This window comes from Alosa alosa, chromosome 11, assembly GCF_017589495.1.
Source record: "Alosa alosa isolate M-15738 ecotype Scorff River chromosome 11, AALO_Geno_1.1, whole genome shotgun sequence".
Classification (NCBI taxonomy): Eukaryota; Metazoa; Chordata; class Actinopteri; order Clupeiformes; family Clupeidae; genus Alosa; species Alosa alosa.
Genome location: NC_063199.1, coordinates 32,873,255 through 32,889,432, shown reverse-complemented (window position 1 = coordinate 32,889,432; position 16,178 = coordinate 32,873,255). Strand labels below are relative to the sequence as shown.

At 44.6% G+C, this 16,178-nt stretch overlaps 1 protein-coding gene across 3 annotated transcripts in view; it reads left to right on the top strand.

Annotated features, from left to right (window-relative positions):
• Positions 1-1,165: 1,165 nt before the first annotated feature.
• fbln1 (fibulin 1) overlaps positions 1,166-16,178 on the top strand; it is a 28,320-nt gene continuing 13,307 nt past the window's right edge. Inside the window, exons 1-15 of one of the 3 annotated variants that reach the window (XM_048257600.1) lie at positions 1,169-1,364; positions 5,746-5,857; positions 7,029-7,161; positions 7,995-8,178; positions 8,920-8,976; positions 9,126-9,215; positions 9,668-9,805; positions 10,157-10,294; positions 10,799-10,942; positions 11,101-11,226; positions 11,314-11,439; positions 11,665-11,784; positions 11,956-12,087; positions 13,011-13,134; positions 13,863-14,687. In XM_048257600.1, the coding sequence (XP_048113557.1) occupies positions 1,310-1,364; positions 5,746-5,857; positions 7,029-7,161; positions 7,995-8,178; positions 8,920-8,976; positions 9,126-9,215; positions 9,668-9,805; positions 10,157-10,294; positions 10,799-10,942; positions 11,101-11,226; positions 11,314-11,439; positions 11,665-11,784; positions 11,956-12,087; positions 13,011-13,134; positions 13,863-14,244 (2,061 nt within the window). In that variant the 5' untranslated portion in view covers positions 1,169-1,309 and the 3' untranslated portion in view covers positions 14,245-14,687. Of the gene's footprint in view, positions 1,365-5,745; positions 5,858-7,028; positions 7,162-7,994; positions 8,179-8,919; positions 8,977-9,125; positions 9,216-9,667; positions 9,806-10,156; positions 10,295-10,798; positions 10,943-11,100; positions 11,227-11,313; positions 11,440-11,664; positions 11,785-11,955; positions 12,088-13,010; positions 13,135-13,862; positions 14,688-16,178 lie in introns of those variants that run through there. The other 2 variants (XM_048257598.1, XM_048257599.1) reach the window with 2 other exon arrangements.

Here is a 16,178-nt window from a genome sequence, read left to right as displayed (position 1 = left end):
AGGTGTAGTATGTGATTTGTTACCTTAAAATATAGTTTAGTTTACAGTAGCCTACAGTTCCATGAGCAGTTGGCAATTTGAAAAAGATGTTTCATCCGAGGCTTCTTTATAGAAAAGACATGTGGCTTTGATTAGTGTGTGTGGCTTACTTTCAGCTCTGTCACCTTGCCCAGAACCAAAAGGGTGATTGAAACAGCAGACTTCGATGGTATAAAAACTGTTTATAATGTCCCCTTGCAATCCTACTTAGTCCCTCCACCTGGAAAGAGTGGTGATGATACACGACTAGTCCGGCGTCTGTCCACAACATAAAATATTTTAATTCTTTTTTTTTGGTTTTATAATATTTCATAAACACACAGTACCCCCAATATCTCCCGAGACAAAAAGGACATTGACCTGGTGTCAATACCTGCACAAACTAGATAATAAAAACAGTTTCTGTCTCTGCGTCTTATAAAGTGTTGCAGAAAGTTGAGAAGTCTGGGGAAAAGTCTAGAACTGCCTTTTCCACATGTCTGCGACTACTTCCCTAGCGCATTGGTTCTGCCTTTTCCACATGTCTGCGACTACTTCCCTAGCGCATTGGTTCGATGAAAGCAGAGGCTCACCACAAAGACGTCTGGGAGGATTCAATAAAATCAATCAGCTTCCTTGAGGGAGAGTTTCGTCAGCCGAAAATATTGTGGCGAGTAATTACACAAAATTGTCTACTGTGAAAGATCGTAAATATTACAAAATATGGAATATGCATTACATACTTCACATTTCACCTAACCAAAAATGTTTAAATATTTATTACACTGCCGTCTGGAGAAAACCACAACACATTTTGAATCGCCACAGACCCACTCCAGATGTTCAATAATCAGTAGGATTATGGCGACACAGCCAAAGAGCGTTTCAGAGTTAGATACCAATCAAACGAATATGTCGCTTAAATCAACATGGCTCTTGAGTCCTGCAATGTCCTTATTTTATCCAAGGGAGGGGAACTTTATTCGCTACAAAAGTCAAAACAGGTTTTCAGTAGGATTTGAATTGCTTGTTTCATATCTGTTTTAGCTTTAATGTTGGTTTTAGTTTGATGATAGCATGCTTGATACTTGTAAATGACTGATTGCGTATTGTGGAGCCCGCCCACCTAAAGGGACCGGTTAAGCTTAAACGGACTAATTAGGCGCTCTGAGACAGTCACGCTGCCTTACCGTACCGCTCGTCTGCAACCTTAACCAGCACTCTGCAGCGTGCAGCCAACTTCATACATCCGAATATTACAAGACAGACGATTTCCCGTTTGATTTTTTCCATGGCTCCCTTGATATTCATACTTTTTTCTATTTACGGAGTTCTCAATGGCCAAGGTAAGTCTCCCCCTTTTTTTAGTCATGTTTTGGTGCTTTTAATTGAGGTTAAGTTGAAACATCTGTGATCTATGAAGTGTGTCGTTTTTGAGATTCTGGTAATTTCACCAGGAAATTATTGTTAACATTGTTTGTTTGTGTGTCTCAGTGTGTTTAATAGCACATATATATATAAGTAGGCTATAGCTGACTTAAGACGCCAAAAAAGTAGGCTATATGTCTAAAATTTAAAAACTGTTATCCTATTAATCGAAATCCAGTCCTTTTGCAGAGGATATAAGTGAAGTCAGCGCTACTACCCACTACGACTCAAACCCCACTCATTTAATCAATATTATATTGACCATGTGTGGGTGAGTTGTAATTAAATTGGTGTTAAGTGAGTACATTTTTCTAACTATGGAGGTGTTTTATAGAGGTATACAAGATCATATGGATATAACATGGGATATTTGAGAGAGTGAGGAAGTGAGTGATAGAGAGAGGGTGAGAAAGAGAGAGAGAGACAGACTGGTGTTGCAGGTGATTGAGAAAAACCATTCCATCAAGACTGATTTACACTCTAACTGCATCAAGGGTCAGTGAGGCGTGGGAGTGTCTGTGCTCTGGGGCAGGGGTTCTCCAGGCTTACTGGGGGACATTCTCGTTATCAGTGGGGTTCCCTACTCCAAATGCCACGCTATGAATCAGACCGACACAAGGGTCACCCCATGGCACTGCACGCTTTAATGTCAATTAGAAACAGACTAACCACACTGATGACGATGACCCCTCTGGAAGTTCCAGACTGGCTCCGATGCCACCTTTGCCACGTTCAGTCCACTCTACTGCAACCACTCAATAGCACTGCTACTCAAATGATTGCGATGCATTGTGCACATTAAGAGAGTGACTGATTGATTGGTTGGACATTCGTTCAGCACGGGGCCCCTCAGCAGCCAGGCATCCCCTGAGGTGAAAATAATATCTCATCAGCAGCTGTCATTTCGTCTCAGGCAAAGGTATTTACACAGCGACGTGCTGACACCAATGGGCCGACCACAGAACGGCACTTATTGTAGATGACAGTGGGCCTGCTGGACACTGTGGACTGTGCAGCGGGGCATTCAGGAGCTGTGCTGGACGCTGTGGACTGTGCAGCGGGGCATTCAGGAGCTGTGCTGGACGCTGTGGACTGTGCAGCGGGGCATTCAGGAGCTGTGCTGGGACGGGGGCTCTCTGAGAGATGCGATTGCTCCAGACTCATTAGGGCGTGTTTACACACGAGCTCTCGGAGCGGGCCTGCTGTGTGCAGACCCAAACAGCGTGGCCCTTAAAAATCGCAATGACGTTCCAAGGTGGCAGCCAGCCTTTGCAGACAATGCATCACTGATGGGGGAAGGCCTGTGAGATCACTTGGGCTGGAGTAAAAGTGTCTAGCCGGGTAAAATAACAACAGCAAAGAGGGATGGCTGTTATGCTCCTACTAAAAGTTTGGATGGATAAGTGAGCTGCAGACCATCACCGATGAAAAATGACTCCAGGGCTCGACAGCCAGAGTAGGGTAGGATTAGAACAGCGTAGGACAGGATACTTATCTGCAAGACAAAAGCTCCATAAAACTTGTGCAAGAGACCGCTGCTTCTCGTCAACCCCCACAAAAAGCCTTAGTCACTCAGTGCTTGGAAGGGAACAGTTTTAATGCTTTGTCTAGGGGTTGGTCCTGGAAATCTGAATTTGTAGAGGCTTGCCTCCTCTTTAATAGGAAACCTTTGATTTCCAAGAAGAAATTTGGTGTGCTGGTGGTGTGTGTGTGTGTGTGTGTGTGTGTGTGTGCGCGTGTGTGTGTGTGTGTGTGGGAGGGGGTGGCTGCTAATGATAACAGACCAAAAGGAAGTCTGAAGAGCCAGCTAAAAGCAGTTTCTCTGTTGCACAAGAGGTGCCAGCAAATGGCTGAATGTTTATGTGCCTAACTAATCCCTGTAGGTGACCTCTTGCTTTCTAAGAACAGCCCTGTTGTTGGCCTCAGCACAGCGCGTAAAGTGCACCCTTATCTGTGGCGAGAGCGGCTCTCTAATAGGGATCCCACATGAGAGTTCGCAGGGGGTTTGTTAAAAAGGCCTCCTCATTTCCTCCTCTTGCTTTATTACCCAGAGCGGGAAACTCTCCACTCTGGCACCAGCATACACAGTCACTAACGGGGCCAGGTATGGGCTTCAGCTGTTACTCACTGGAAGCCGACCAGTCCTGACAAGCATGTCTTAATGGCTGGTTTTTACCATTGTCCTAAAGTGATTTTACCGATAACATGGTCTGGGGAAAGAAAAACAAGGTTGATAAATCATACAATTTGTCATGGGGTACATGAAAGCCCTCTAGCCCATAAACTTCCACCTAAATGTTCATTCGGTTGTGGCATTTTGTTTGCATGTGGTAACATGCTGGGTATTTGACGGCTCTTTACATCTTGATTTCTTGCTCCATAAAGTTTAATCACAGTGCTTGCCAGCACACGAGCAACTCCATCACTCTAAAAAGACTCTGCTGTATCTTGGGTTAGCAAAAACTTCTGTTCAGTCTTGTGTTCATGCTTCTCAAAAAAAGACTATTAATGCTTATTAAAATGACCACAATGCATCAGTCAGTCTAATCCTAACCATCATACACCATGGACTCGTGTTGTTTACTGGTCTGTTTGTTGATAAAGTACGAGTAGAAAGGTTCTTGACTGGCCCCACTTGTTTGTGCATGGAGCATTTTCCCACATTACATTTAATTAACCTGAACAATATAAAACTGTTCTGGTAAACAAAGTATGTGCTGAAGTTCTTTATCTAAACCACCGTTTTCTTAAGTGTTCAGTAACCTTAAACGTAAATGTTTCATAGACCAGTATTTATTTTGACATTTGGGGCAAAGAAAAGCCCAGTCCCAGAGTTTGGCTGGAAACAGTCCAAAACAGAACAGCAAAGACAATTTGTGTCATGTTTAGAAGAGAAAAATCACAAGATATGGTCCTTATTTTGGAGACTTAGTAGAGATAATACCTATTTGGCAGTAAGACTATATTGAGGCCTAGACCAAGAGTCCAAAGGACACATCTGCCAAAATTATTCCCAGCTTGGCGGATCACATAAACCACAACGTAATGAGTCTATTTGTTCGGATTGAGTCGGCCAGTTGTTGTTTTGAGGCCTTAGATATTTGCTGTTGTCAAGTCTTTGAGAGATATTTGAACTTATTCTGCAGATTAAATGACCCTGCAGATCACTTTCTCCCAGACCATTTGGTTTATTGGGAATATGTACAAGGAAAACATTTACAGTAGGCTGTAGCTTGCATACAGGTAACCTTCCAGGCACAGTCTACATTGGGAGAGAAATAAACACATTTAACATTGTCCAAAACATGTCTCTATCAATTATAGCCATTTCACATTCTTCGCAGTCTTTTATGGAGTTAAACAGTCTTTTTTTTTTCCAATATTTTTTTTTTTTTTTTTTGCCTTCGGATTCGGATAGGACAGTGAAGAGTGAGACAGGAAGTATGTGGGAGAGAGATGGGGTGGGACCAGGAAATGACCACAGGTTGGATTCAAACCTGGGTCCCCGTGGGCACTTGGGTCTGTAGGTGGTATGGGCGCTGTAGCCTGTCTTTTTTATGGAGCTTATCTTGAACCATTGATTGATGACTGATACAAGGCAATCTCTTTCTTGTACTAATTTCAGCCCTGAGAAAAATATCAGAAAGGGTGTGGTGAGTTGAACAACTAAGAGCACTCGCCCATCCGCCTCTCTATAGACAGCTAGATCACTCAGTTAGGCAGGCAGTGGGCTTTGATGGCTTGGGATTGTTTGAGTTGGGAGTGTCTGACTGTTCCAGAGAAAGGGATGCCCTGTGTTCAGCCCACTGATTACCCGCGATGATATACTTGGAATCTCACAGGCAAGGCAAGTCATGGCATATAAGCATATTTCAAACACACTCTAACAAAGGAGGCTCTCACCACTTCATATGAGAAAACCAATACAGATGAGTTCAAAACATTGAAGGACTGTGGCTTCATGTCTCCATAACATATTATTAATCTGGTCTTTGAAGTAAATTTCCCTTAGTTCCTAAAGCTTGTACATTTTATTTTTTGTATCTTTCAGTACCCATGTTTTTTTAATATACTCATCCTCAATCCATTTTGATTCGCTGAGCCATCTGATTTCCTCTATCAGTTCTTTCACCCTGGACAGAAAACACAGTCCAAATCAGCAAATCCAGATGGTTGATGCAAATTAGCCCTAGGGAACAACTTTCTGAATGGAATTTCAAAGAGCTTCCAAATGTAATCAGTGATAATATGAACCTGTTTTATTTGTCCTTTCCAACGCATTTCACATTCGTGCCTCAGAGAGCAGAGACCCCATATCCATGGAGGATTGCTGTAAGGACGGACGAGACCGAGGCCAGGAGAGTCAGGACTGCTCAAGCCTGCCACTCATCTCCGAGTCCACTACCTGCAGGTCAGTGGTGACGCTTTCATACCCACACACCCACTCTGTTACCTGGTGGCCCACCGCGTCTTTGATCCTCCGACACAGCTTAAACCTCCATGAGGAAGACGACCAGCCAGCACCACATCATTTGTCCTCTGCAAGTCCAGGAGATGCAGTAACTGGAGCAGGAACAGCAATAATAGGGAGTAACTGGAGGAGATGTGGTGGCACATGGGTCTGGGCGATTGCAAACCAAATCAGTCACCCAATCCGCCTGCCACCAGCAAAAGTGTTTCTTTTGGAAAGCAGCAGGATTTAGAATTTGTTCAGAGTAGAGTAGTGAGAGTACTGGGTGGGGGATGGTTGTATGGTTTTTGTGGGAGGGGGTTTAGCAAGGGGGTATTTCCAAATCCAGGAAATACCTAGGAGGTGAAACTATAGTCAAAGAGAGGGCTGAAAGGAGCAATAACAGGAAATCTGAGGATTATTTCAGACACATGAGGAGGAAAAAAATGAGGCAAAAAGAAAACGAAGACAAGCAGTGAAAAGAAAAACAGCAGCCCATGCCTGTGCCCTTAAAAGGCTCTGTTGTGGCTAAAGAACGATCCCCCGTTTATATGGAAAGCTTTCCTGTACGGCTCGATAAAGAGGCACTTTGGATTGGACAAGAGCAGGAGTGAGTGTCCCCTTGTGTCCGTCGGGCTGCGAGAGGCTGGCGGTGAACTACAGACCACACGCTGGCCTCAGGTTCAAGCTCAACCTGATGAGTAGACGAGAGGTCCACTGACCCATGGAGCTTGGCTCATGCTCAACCTGATGAGTAGACGAGAGGTCCATGGAGCTTGGCTCATGGGTGCATGGGGGCTGTCAGAGGCACTCTAGTTGTAGAGGGCCAATTCACTGCTCACAGTTGTCGTCTTCATAAAAACGAGTCCTGTGGTTTTGGAAGACCTCTCCTTGGGGAGACGTGATGCAGTGCGAAAGGGAAAAACAATGGAAAGTAAACACCACGAGTCTTTCGCAACTGCTGAAAGTATCACAGTGTCAGACTGGCTAGTCTTGTTATTGTTCCTTGTTTGTTTTCTTTTGACTTTTGTTGTGTTTCTCTTTTTCTCTCTCTCATTCCATCCCTTTCTCCGTCTCTCTCTCTCTCTGTGTCTGTGTGTGTGTGTGTGTGTGTGTGTGTGTGTCGTGACAGAATAGCCCAGGAGCAGTGCTGTGCAGCAGTGCTGGAGGACACCAGCTGCACTAGTGGCATAAACATGGCCAAGGACCAAGGTGCCTGCGAGGCCCTTCTCACAGGCAGCACCTGTGAGGCAAAGACTGCTAAGGTGAGCGATGAAATATGGAACTCCCTGCTCCTTTTCGTAACTCCAACATAAACTACATGTGTGTGTGTATTTGGGGAGGGAGGCTATAATAGGATGCACCTCCATTAAACTGTAAATAAGGCAAAACAGAAACAAGGGAATTTGTGCAGCCTGCCAGAGATTGTCTGTACACTTTAAATTGTGCTCACCTAGAGCGGATGTGCTGTGTCAGGACAAGAGCGATTGTTCCTGCCTGTGTTTACACTAAGCAGGATGAAACACGTTGCACAGAACAGCACTGGAACGTGTAGCTGTCGGTGTCGGATATAAATCTGAACCGTAGTGTTCTGTGGGCTCACGGCTTTGTGTCATGCACAGGAAACCAGGTTAATAACCGGGTGCTCTGTAGAAACCAGGTTAATAACCTGGTGCTCTGTATCCCTAATGTGATTACTGTGGTCTATGTATGTTGCTCATTGCCACTCATTACCACTCAGTAGCATCTGGACAGCTTCACTCAACATTGAGGACGGACGCCAGACACAGTGTGTCAGCCCTGTTAAGGATAACGAGAGTGCATGCCACAGTTCTTGACTGCTTATGATAGGTATAGACCCTTTCAACAAGGTAAACACAAACAATGCTTGAACATTCTATTTGGGCCCCAATCTACTTCCTCTGCATTAAGATAACATATGGAATGTTAAATCGGAAGCCTTGTGGGGCCAACTATGATGCTGATAATGGAACTCTCCTGAAAGGGTCCATATGAGCATGAATGAGAGTGATGTCACGAGTGGCTGGTTTGAACTTGTGCCTCCTCCACCCTTATCTCCCCCCTCTGCACCCCTCAGATGTGCTGCGACTGCTGCTTGCTAGGGAAGGCAGCGCAGGAGACGGGCATGGCCTGTGACCACAGTCTCTCCGTGAGCTACCAGTGTGGCCTGGTGTCCCGCGCCTGCTGCAATTATGGGAGCCCGGAGCTGGAGGGCAACGGCACCCTGTCAGGTGACGCCCAGGACAACAGCTCTCCACAGGGTTAGGGGCTCTAACGCTCTACACAAGTAGTAGTTTAATTCCCTGAGTTGTGCACCCTGTCAGGTGACGCCCAGGACAACAACTCTTCACAGGGTTAGGGGCTCTAACGCTCTACACAAGTAGTAGTTTAATGCCCTGAGTTGTTAGGGGCACCCTGTCAGGTGTGCCTGCCAGGTGGGACAACAGCTCTCCACAGGGTTAGGGGCTCTAACGCTCTACACAAGTAGTAGTTTAATGCCCTGAGTTGTGCACCCTGCCAGGTGACGCCCAGGACAACAACTCTCCACAGGGTTAGGGGCTCTAACGCTCTACACAAGTAGTAGTTTAATGCCCTGAGTTGTACACCCTGCCAGGTGACGCCCAGGACAACAACTCTTCACAGGGTTAGGGGCTCTAACGCTCTACACAAGTCGCTAGGCAACAGTGTATACGAATCAAGCATGCTGTCAGAGATTCACTTGTAAGGGCTCAGACCAATACTGACCCCAGGGAAAATACCATTGCAGTGTGTGTTGACTGGTGACAGAAAACTCTACTCCAGAGATGAAATGCATGGAGATGACCTAAAGAATACTATAAAGATCTCCCGTGAATAATTGACTCAGTAGTAGTTTAATGCCCTGAGTTGTACATCTTAGAGACTAAACCAAATTCCAGACATTTGTCAACTGTAGTCTGACCTCTAGTGGTAGCCTAGGCTATTACCAGGACATCCATGCTGACACCACTCTCTCCATATAGTCTCAGGCACGGGATCTGACTCTGCAGACCTCTCAGAGCCCAACGAGCTGTGCAAAGGTAAGCTACTTTGTAAAGTGTAGCGAGTAGAGCAACATGAGGGAGGGGGTGTCTTCTGGAATCTTATTTTGAAATGTCGTACTCTCTGTCTTCCGTCTCCCTCTCTCTACATGTGGCCATGGATGCATGCCTTTCTATTGGACTGGCAGAGGCTAAGTGTGGTCAGAAGTGTGAAGGTAATGGCACCTGTGCCTGCCATGCAGGGTTTAAACTCAAACCAGATGGGAAAGCCTGTGAAGGTAAGTGAGACGACTTCCTCTTCAACTCCCAGTTATTTTTACAAGCTTACCGAGGATCACACACATACATGCCCCAATAGTAACCTCATGTAACACCCGAGGCCAATGACATGCTTGCCCTGACCTCAGACATTATAGCAAAGTTAGACTTCCTGACTTCCTCTTCTTGATGATAAAACACATCACTACTCCTAAGTGCTAATAAACATATTACTAAGAGAGGCTGTGATTGGAGCTCTGTGAACTTTGAAGATCTAATGCAGTAATTTGTAAAATTACAGCATCATCCCTCTTCTCAGTGTACTGCAAGTTCAAAAAGTGTAATTTCTCTAAAATAAACACCGTGTGATTGATTAGGTTGAGTATTTGTCACTAGCGTGTGATTGATTAGGTCGAGTATTTGTCACTAGTGTGTGATTGATTAGGTCGAGTATTTGTCTTCTCCGGCGCAGATATAAACGAGTGTCTGCTGGGCAGTTACAGCTGTCGGCCCGGGGAGCGATGCATCAACACGCTGGGCTCATACCGCTGCCAACGTGATGTCAGCTGTGGCACGGGCTACGAGCTAACCGACAGCAACCAATGCAAAGGTCTGTTTCAGTGCTGCCACCTGCTGGTAAAAAGACCACAGTAAACTGGACAATGGCTGTGTCCCATGTGAAGTGGGTTTGGAGTTAGTACTTTACTTTAACCCAAAATACCTATACCCAAAACACAAAATGGGGTTCTCTCCAGTACACCAATACTGTTAATACACTGTTATATGAGCCAATACAAAACGTTCAGGGTAATTTCAGGTACTTAATTTTTATGATCAGTGTAAATTGTATATCAATCTGAAAATTCTCATTTAATTTGATTCTTCTTCATTTGATGGCTATGCTTAACTAATTTCTGAGCGCTCAAACTAAAACCCCGCTGTTTTGTTGATTTACCTCTAGACATTGATGAATGCGAGACTGGTACACATAACTGTCCTGCAGAGTTTGCATGCCAGAATACTCCGGGATCGTTCCGGTGTCGGCCCAAAGTGCAGTGTGGAGATGGCTACATACAGGACGCCCTGGGCAGCTGCATTGGTGAGGGAAGAGCTCAGGAGTCAGGAGTCTCTACATTCAAGGCTTCCAAAAAATCATTAATATCCACCATGCTCAGTCAAAGCAAATAGACCTATGTTGTCATAGTGCATGCATTAGTCCTTCTTGCTCTGATAATTCTTTGACCTTGTCAAATACTTGTCTATACTGTACAAAGAAACATTATAGTAATCACATTATTCAATAAAACAAGCATTAGGCAAACATTATGCAAACACTGACTGGATGAGTGTACCACAGATTGCCTTAACAAAATATTAATTATTATATATATATGTATAATATTCTGTATTTGCTGCCACACTGTCACTTTATAATGGATAAATGAATACAGGAAGGATAACACACAGCTATATGTTCCCAATATATTTGTGATTGATCCTCTCTGTACATCTTTAATCACCTGCTGCAATTGAATGCGTTAAATGGATGTATGGATATGTAATTTAGCACCTGAAGCTCCATGACTGTGTGTCTCTGTGGCAGACATTAACGAGTGCCTGAGCCAGAGTGGGCCCTGTCCCACTGGACAGATGTGCTTCAACACCGTGGGCTCCTACACCTGCCAGAGAAACTCTGTAAGCTGTGGACGTGGGTACCACCTCAACGAAGAGGGCACTAGATGTGTGGGTGAGTCAGATACCAGGTCCCTTCAGCTGCTAAAAGAGGGCCACACTCTATAACACACCTCTTTGTTATCATGGAAACATACTTCTAAATTATACATTAGATCTCTCCAGTCATTCTTACGACAATTATTGAGCTGTTTATCATGTGTTGTGTGTCAGACATTGATGAGTGCAAACAACCTGATGGTTCCTGTGCTGGCCATGGCTGTATTAACCTGGTGGGCTCATATCGCTGTGAGTGTCGCAGTGGCTACATCTTCAACAGCATCTCCAGGGTCTGTGAAGGTAAGGAGTGCTCCATTAGTCATCCCTTCCATGTGTTTGTGCTGTAACTGGCATGTTAACCTGCCTTTATTTACCTTTGCAACTCAGACATCAATGAGTGCAGGCACTATCCTGGCCGCCTGTGTGCCCACAAGTGTGAAAATATTCTCGGGTCCTACAAATGCAGCTGTACCACAGGCTTCAAACTCTCCAGTGATGGCAGAAATTGTGATGGTAAGGGGTGCTTCAAAGAACCAGAAACCTTAACTGTATGTAATGGTGTAATTGTCCTGTCTCACATTCCCAGTGTCACCTTCTGAATAAGACATTTTTATATGTAAATATCACAATATCATTGTAATTGTTACTAGACGCTGTGTAATTGGACATTTTGTTTCTGTATAGTATGCCTATATGTTTTAGTCATTCATTAACTTCATGTGATATTATTGTGTGTAGATGTTAATGAGTGTGAGAGCAACCCTTGTAGCCAAGAGTGTGCCAATGTCTATGGCTCCTACCAGTGCTATTGTCGCCGTGGATACCAGCTCAGCGATGTAGATGGCATCACCTGTGAGGGTAAGCTAGCTATGGATTGGTCACCTCTCACACACCATAGGAGATGTCCACAATTAGTTTGTTTGTTCAATTTTTGAATATCCTGTTGCAACAAGAGGGAAGGGATATCTTGCCTCGAGCGCTCCACCTCTGAGCGCCTCTTCACTCTTATTGGGTTGCTCTGTTTTCCAGATATTGACGAGTGTGCACTTCCCACTGGGGGGCACATCTGCTCCTATCGCTGTCACAACAGTCCGGGGAGCTTCCACTGCTCGTGTCCTGACACAGGCTACACACTAGCCCCCAATGGACGCAGCTGCCAGGGTGAGCAATCCCACCACTGTCCAGTCAGTCACTGATACCATAAAGCATGTTATGTAATTTTACCTAGGCAACTACTAGTATTTGCCAATCTCTCTTTCAGTTTAGTACAGGGATTACAAGAATGTAGGAAACTTGTTTGTGTACATCTAGAGGTTGCTTATTTCTTGCACTGATACACAGGTTTGGTGTCCCATAACCAGTGGCACCTTTGAAGACTGCAAGCTCTTTCCAGCAGGGGGTGCTCTAGAGGCTCTGTCTCTGGGATGTACTATTTGTTTGTCATGCACTGTATTTGATGACCTAGTCCTTTCTAACTCTTCATCAATGGCCATTAGCAATTAGTAACATTGCAGTTCTACTACAGTATCTCTTCCACTGTGGAGCTGGTGAGATCTAAGAGAGAGTAGTTTCTCAGGCATGTGTTAAACCCTTCAATTTCCCTCTGCTGGTAGGTTGCAGTGGTCTTTGAGATGTTTCATCTGAAGATCAGAAATAAGTCAAAAATGCATTTTGTGTTCAAATAAAGCTGCTTAATCATTTAACATTCAACATTTCTGAAAGGTACCAAGTAGGCCAAAATCTCCAATGGCAGGTTAATGTCATAGCGAATAATCTGACACAGAAAAATTAATAAATATTTATGACATTCTTCTTCTTCTTTATTCATCATTATTAATATTATTGCATAATTAATAATTATTAATTATATAATGATATTATACTATCACATTGACATAAGTGAATGCAGTAAAAGCATGACTAGGGATTAGCATGCTTGATCATTTTCATTTTCTACCACCATACATTGTTTTGACTAGTTTTCTGGAACAATTTTCTATCCTATATCAAGCCTCCACTGTACACACACATGCAAGCGAACTCCAGAGGTTAACCATGATTTTCATCCTGTCTTTTGTGCCCAGATGTGGATGAGTGTTTGGCAGGGACACACACCTGCACAGAATCAGAGAGCTGCTTCAACGTTCAGGGTGGATTCCGCTGCCTGTCGTTCAACTGTCCTCCCAACTACCGGCGCTCCGGAGAGACGTGAGTATTCCGCAGGCTTCTGCTCACACCCACTCTGCCCCCCAAAAATGCAGAAATCACTGCTCACAAAAGCAACACAACAACACCTAAATTGGACATATAAATCCGGGAGACTGCATGTGAAAATCCATCACACACTACGCTGTGTCAAAGAAACATGGTTCATCCTTATTGTTCACATTAGTTATAGCCTCACTGAGACCTTCTGTCTGTGTGAGGTGTAAGAGAGAAAAAGATAGTTTCTGCATGTGTTGTTGTCAGAGATTTTACAAAGAGAGTGAACGCCCATTGTGGGTACTCTGGAACAATTAAAGCTTCTTACTTGGCTGCAACGATCTGCATGTTCAATGCTGATGAGTTTACACATCAATCACAGCATGCATGTGTTCTCAGAGAATGGAATGCAGGCACATGATGAGATGAATAGAGGAACTGTTGGCCTGTGACAAATATGTGAATGCCAGACTTTACTGCACCTTTGGATAAAGTAGATGCATTTGCACTGAGGAAGAAGTTTGTTTGTGAAGCACGTGAGATAGAAATTCAAGTCTTGTGTGGATGTGTACCAGCCAACTTCTCTACCACACCACTTTGGTTTGCTTGCATGCCACCCACTGCATTCAACTCATCAACTCTTCCTCTGTGTCTCTCTCTCTCTCTCTCTGCTGTCTGTTTTTGTTTCTCTCCGACTCCTCTGTGTGTCTCCTCCCACTGTCTCTCCTTCACAGTCGTTGTGAGCGCTTGATTTGCAATCAGAGTAGCGAGTGCCTGACCTTGCCTGTGAGAATAACCCACTACCAACTCACATTCCCCATCAATATCCGTACGCCCACCAACATCTTCCGGATGGGGCCCTCCAACATATTCCCAGGCGACCAAGTCGACATCGCCATTATGGAGGGCAACGAAGATGGCTACTTTGGCACACAGAGGGTGCCCTCTGGTGGCGTGATGACAGTGCAGCGGCCCATTGACAAACCAAAGGACTTCGAGGTGTCTCTCGTGATGACGCTCATTCGGCATGGCATGCTCAGCACTTACATGGCCAAAGTGCTGGTGTTTGTCACCGAGGATCAGCCAAGCCTGCCTAACACTGTGACCCCTAACTGAGCATCACCATGGTTACTGAGATCATTTATGTAATCATCATGACAGATGAACAGATAACTCATATAAGAGAGCCACTGATACAGTCAAGTACTCACTAACCCACTTCTTCTCTCCTTCCGTTGGTTGAGGACGTTCCTAGGAGATCTTAACACATGCACAGGCTTTGAAGCACAAGTAGACACCTCGTATCTTTAGTCACTAGGTGGTGCTTTAGGGCTAAGAAATATTCTAAAAGGCTAATAAACCACCCAAACTACCTGACTACTTTAAAGAGACATTTGTGTTGTCCTCAAGTAGGTGTCAAATGTCTTCATTTTCTATTTTGTTCATGTTATTAATTATTTAGAGATCTCTCCTGTCACTAATGGATTTAATTTACAGCTTCAAGATAAATTAAGATTTTCTTGCTGATATTAAAAAAGAGATGTATTTCAAGAACTAGATACAAGTTGTATGTGGTGATGTTTTGGTTTGTTCAGCTCTCATGAGGATAAATCTCAGACACCTAATTCCATGGTTATGAAGTTTTACTACCACATAATTAAACAAATGACGGGGCACCAGTTACCGTCTTGTTTACCAGTCTACACTGATGGGCTAGCGGTTTTTGAGAACTCAGGGTAGGGGGACCTAAGAGAGCCACTCATTGTTTGTGATCAATTATAACTAGCCAGGTAGGCCTGAAACGGCAGAAGGAGGTGCGTCTCTGTTTTGTTCCTAATGTAATAGTATGACAGAGACATTTTTTTCCTTCTGACTTTCTGACATTGAGTTATGGGGATCTGGGTTCTGGCCGGTGGTCTGAACAATTTGTGGTGGAGCAACATCACCGCTCTGAACATGAATGATGGCCTACAGTGTTTATGTTGGGGCGTTATCAATGTCCCGACTATAAATAATTACCTAAAAAAATGAAAAAATTTCCTACTTGACCAGAAAGACTTCCATCCAAAGAGCTGTTTTTATTTCTGGCCTAAAATATTGGGATTTTGTGTCGAGCCACGTGAGCATAGAACTGCAGACCCCTCCTATGGTGAAGACTCGCAGGGCATAATTAGCCTTCCACTTGCTGCCTTACTTTGAAGTTGGTGCTCCGTGCCGAGTGGCAGTTCACCCAGGGTCATTATTTTCTCGTAAATTCACCCGATCGCCTGTCATGGTGCTTCGCCCAAATCCCTGGGGGCTTCCTCTCTGTGCTGCGCCTGAGTCGAGGTATTATAAACTAGGAGAACATTTTGTGGCTTGGCCTGGCCCAAAGCAAAACGTGGACCTCCCCGCTAATTGCTAATTATAAGTCGGTACCCAGCAGTGGCTTGACTTCTTGTCAGGGGCTTCTCCCAGCTCTTCATGAAAGTAAGCCTGCAACCCAATATTGGCTCAGGGGTTTCACCAGCATACAATCATGCTGAGGGAGCTCTGAGGGGGTGGGATATGGAGTCTCAGTGTGCATTGGCGCATTGAGACTCTAGACTCTACAGTAGGGCCTACCAACTGCAGTGGACCCTAGACATCGCTGTGGACTAGTTGAGTTGACAAATAAAAGGGATTTGCCTGGCCGCTTCAGATACAGTAAATGTAGATAGGGTGTCTCACTATCAAGATATAATTTAATGTCATCGTTATCTTCAGATTTGCTGCCTGTCCAAACATCTTAAGATCCCTTAATTTGTGACTTGTGGAGGAGCCACATCTGCACAAGCAACAACAGTTCTGGCACAACCGTGAAACTGATACGAAGTGGGTAAGACAGTGCAGTTTATTGAAGAAACAAGGCAAGGAAGATAACTTCTGACAGACCCAGAGGGAGTTTTTTAAGAGGCCTGCCTTTCTCATCGACTTGCAAGACCCAGATGTTTAAAGCTGAGGCCCCATTCCGGCACAAGGCATGTGGAAGTGGGGATCGTGCCTTGTGGCGTTGTCGTGGGTGCGTAGGT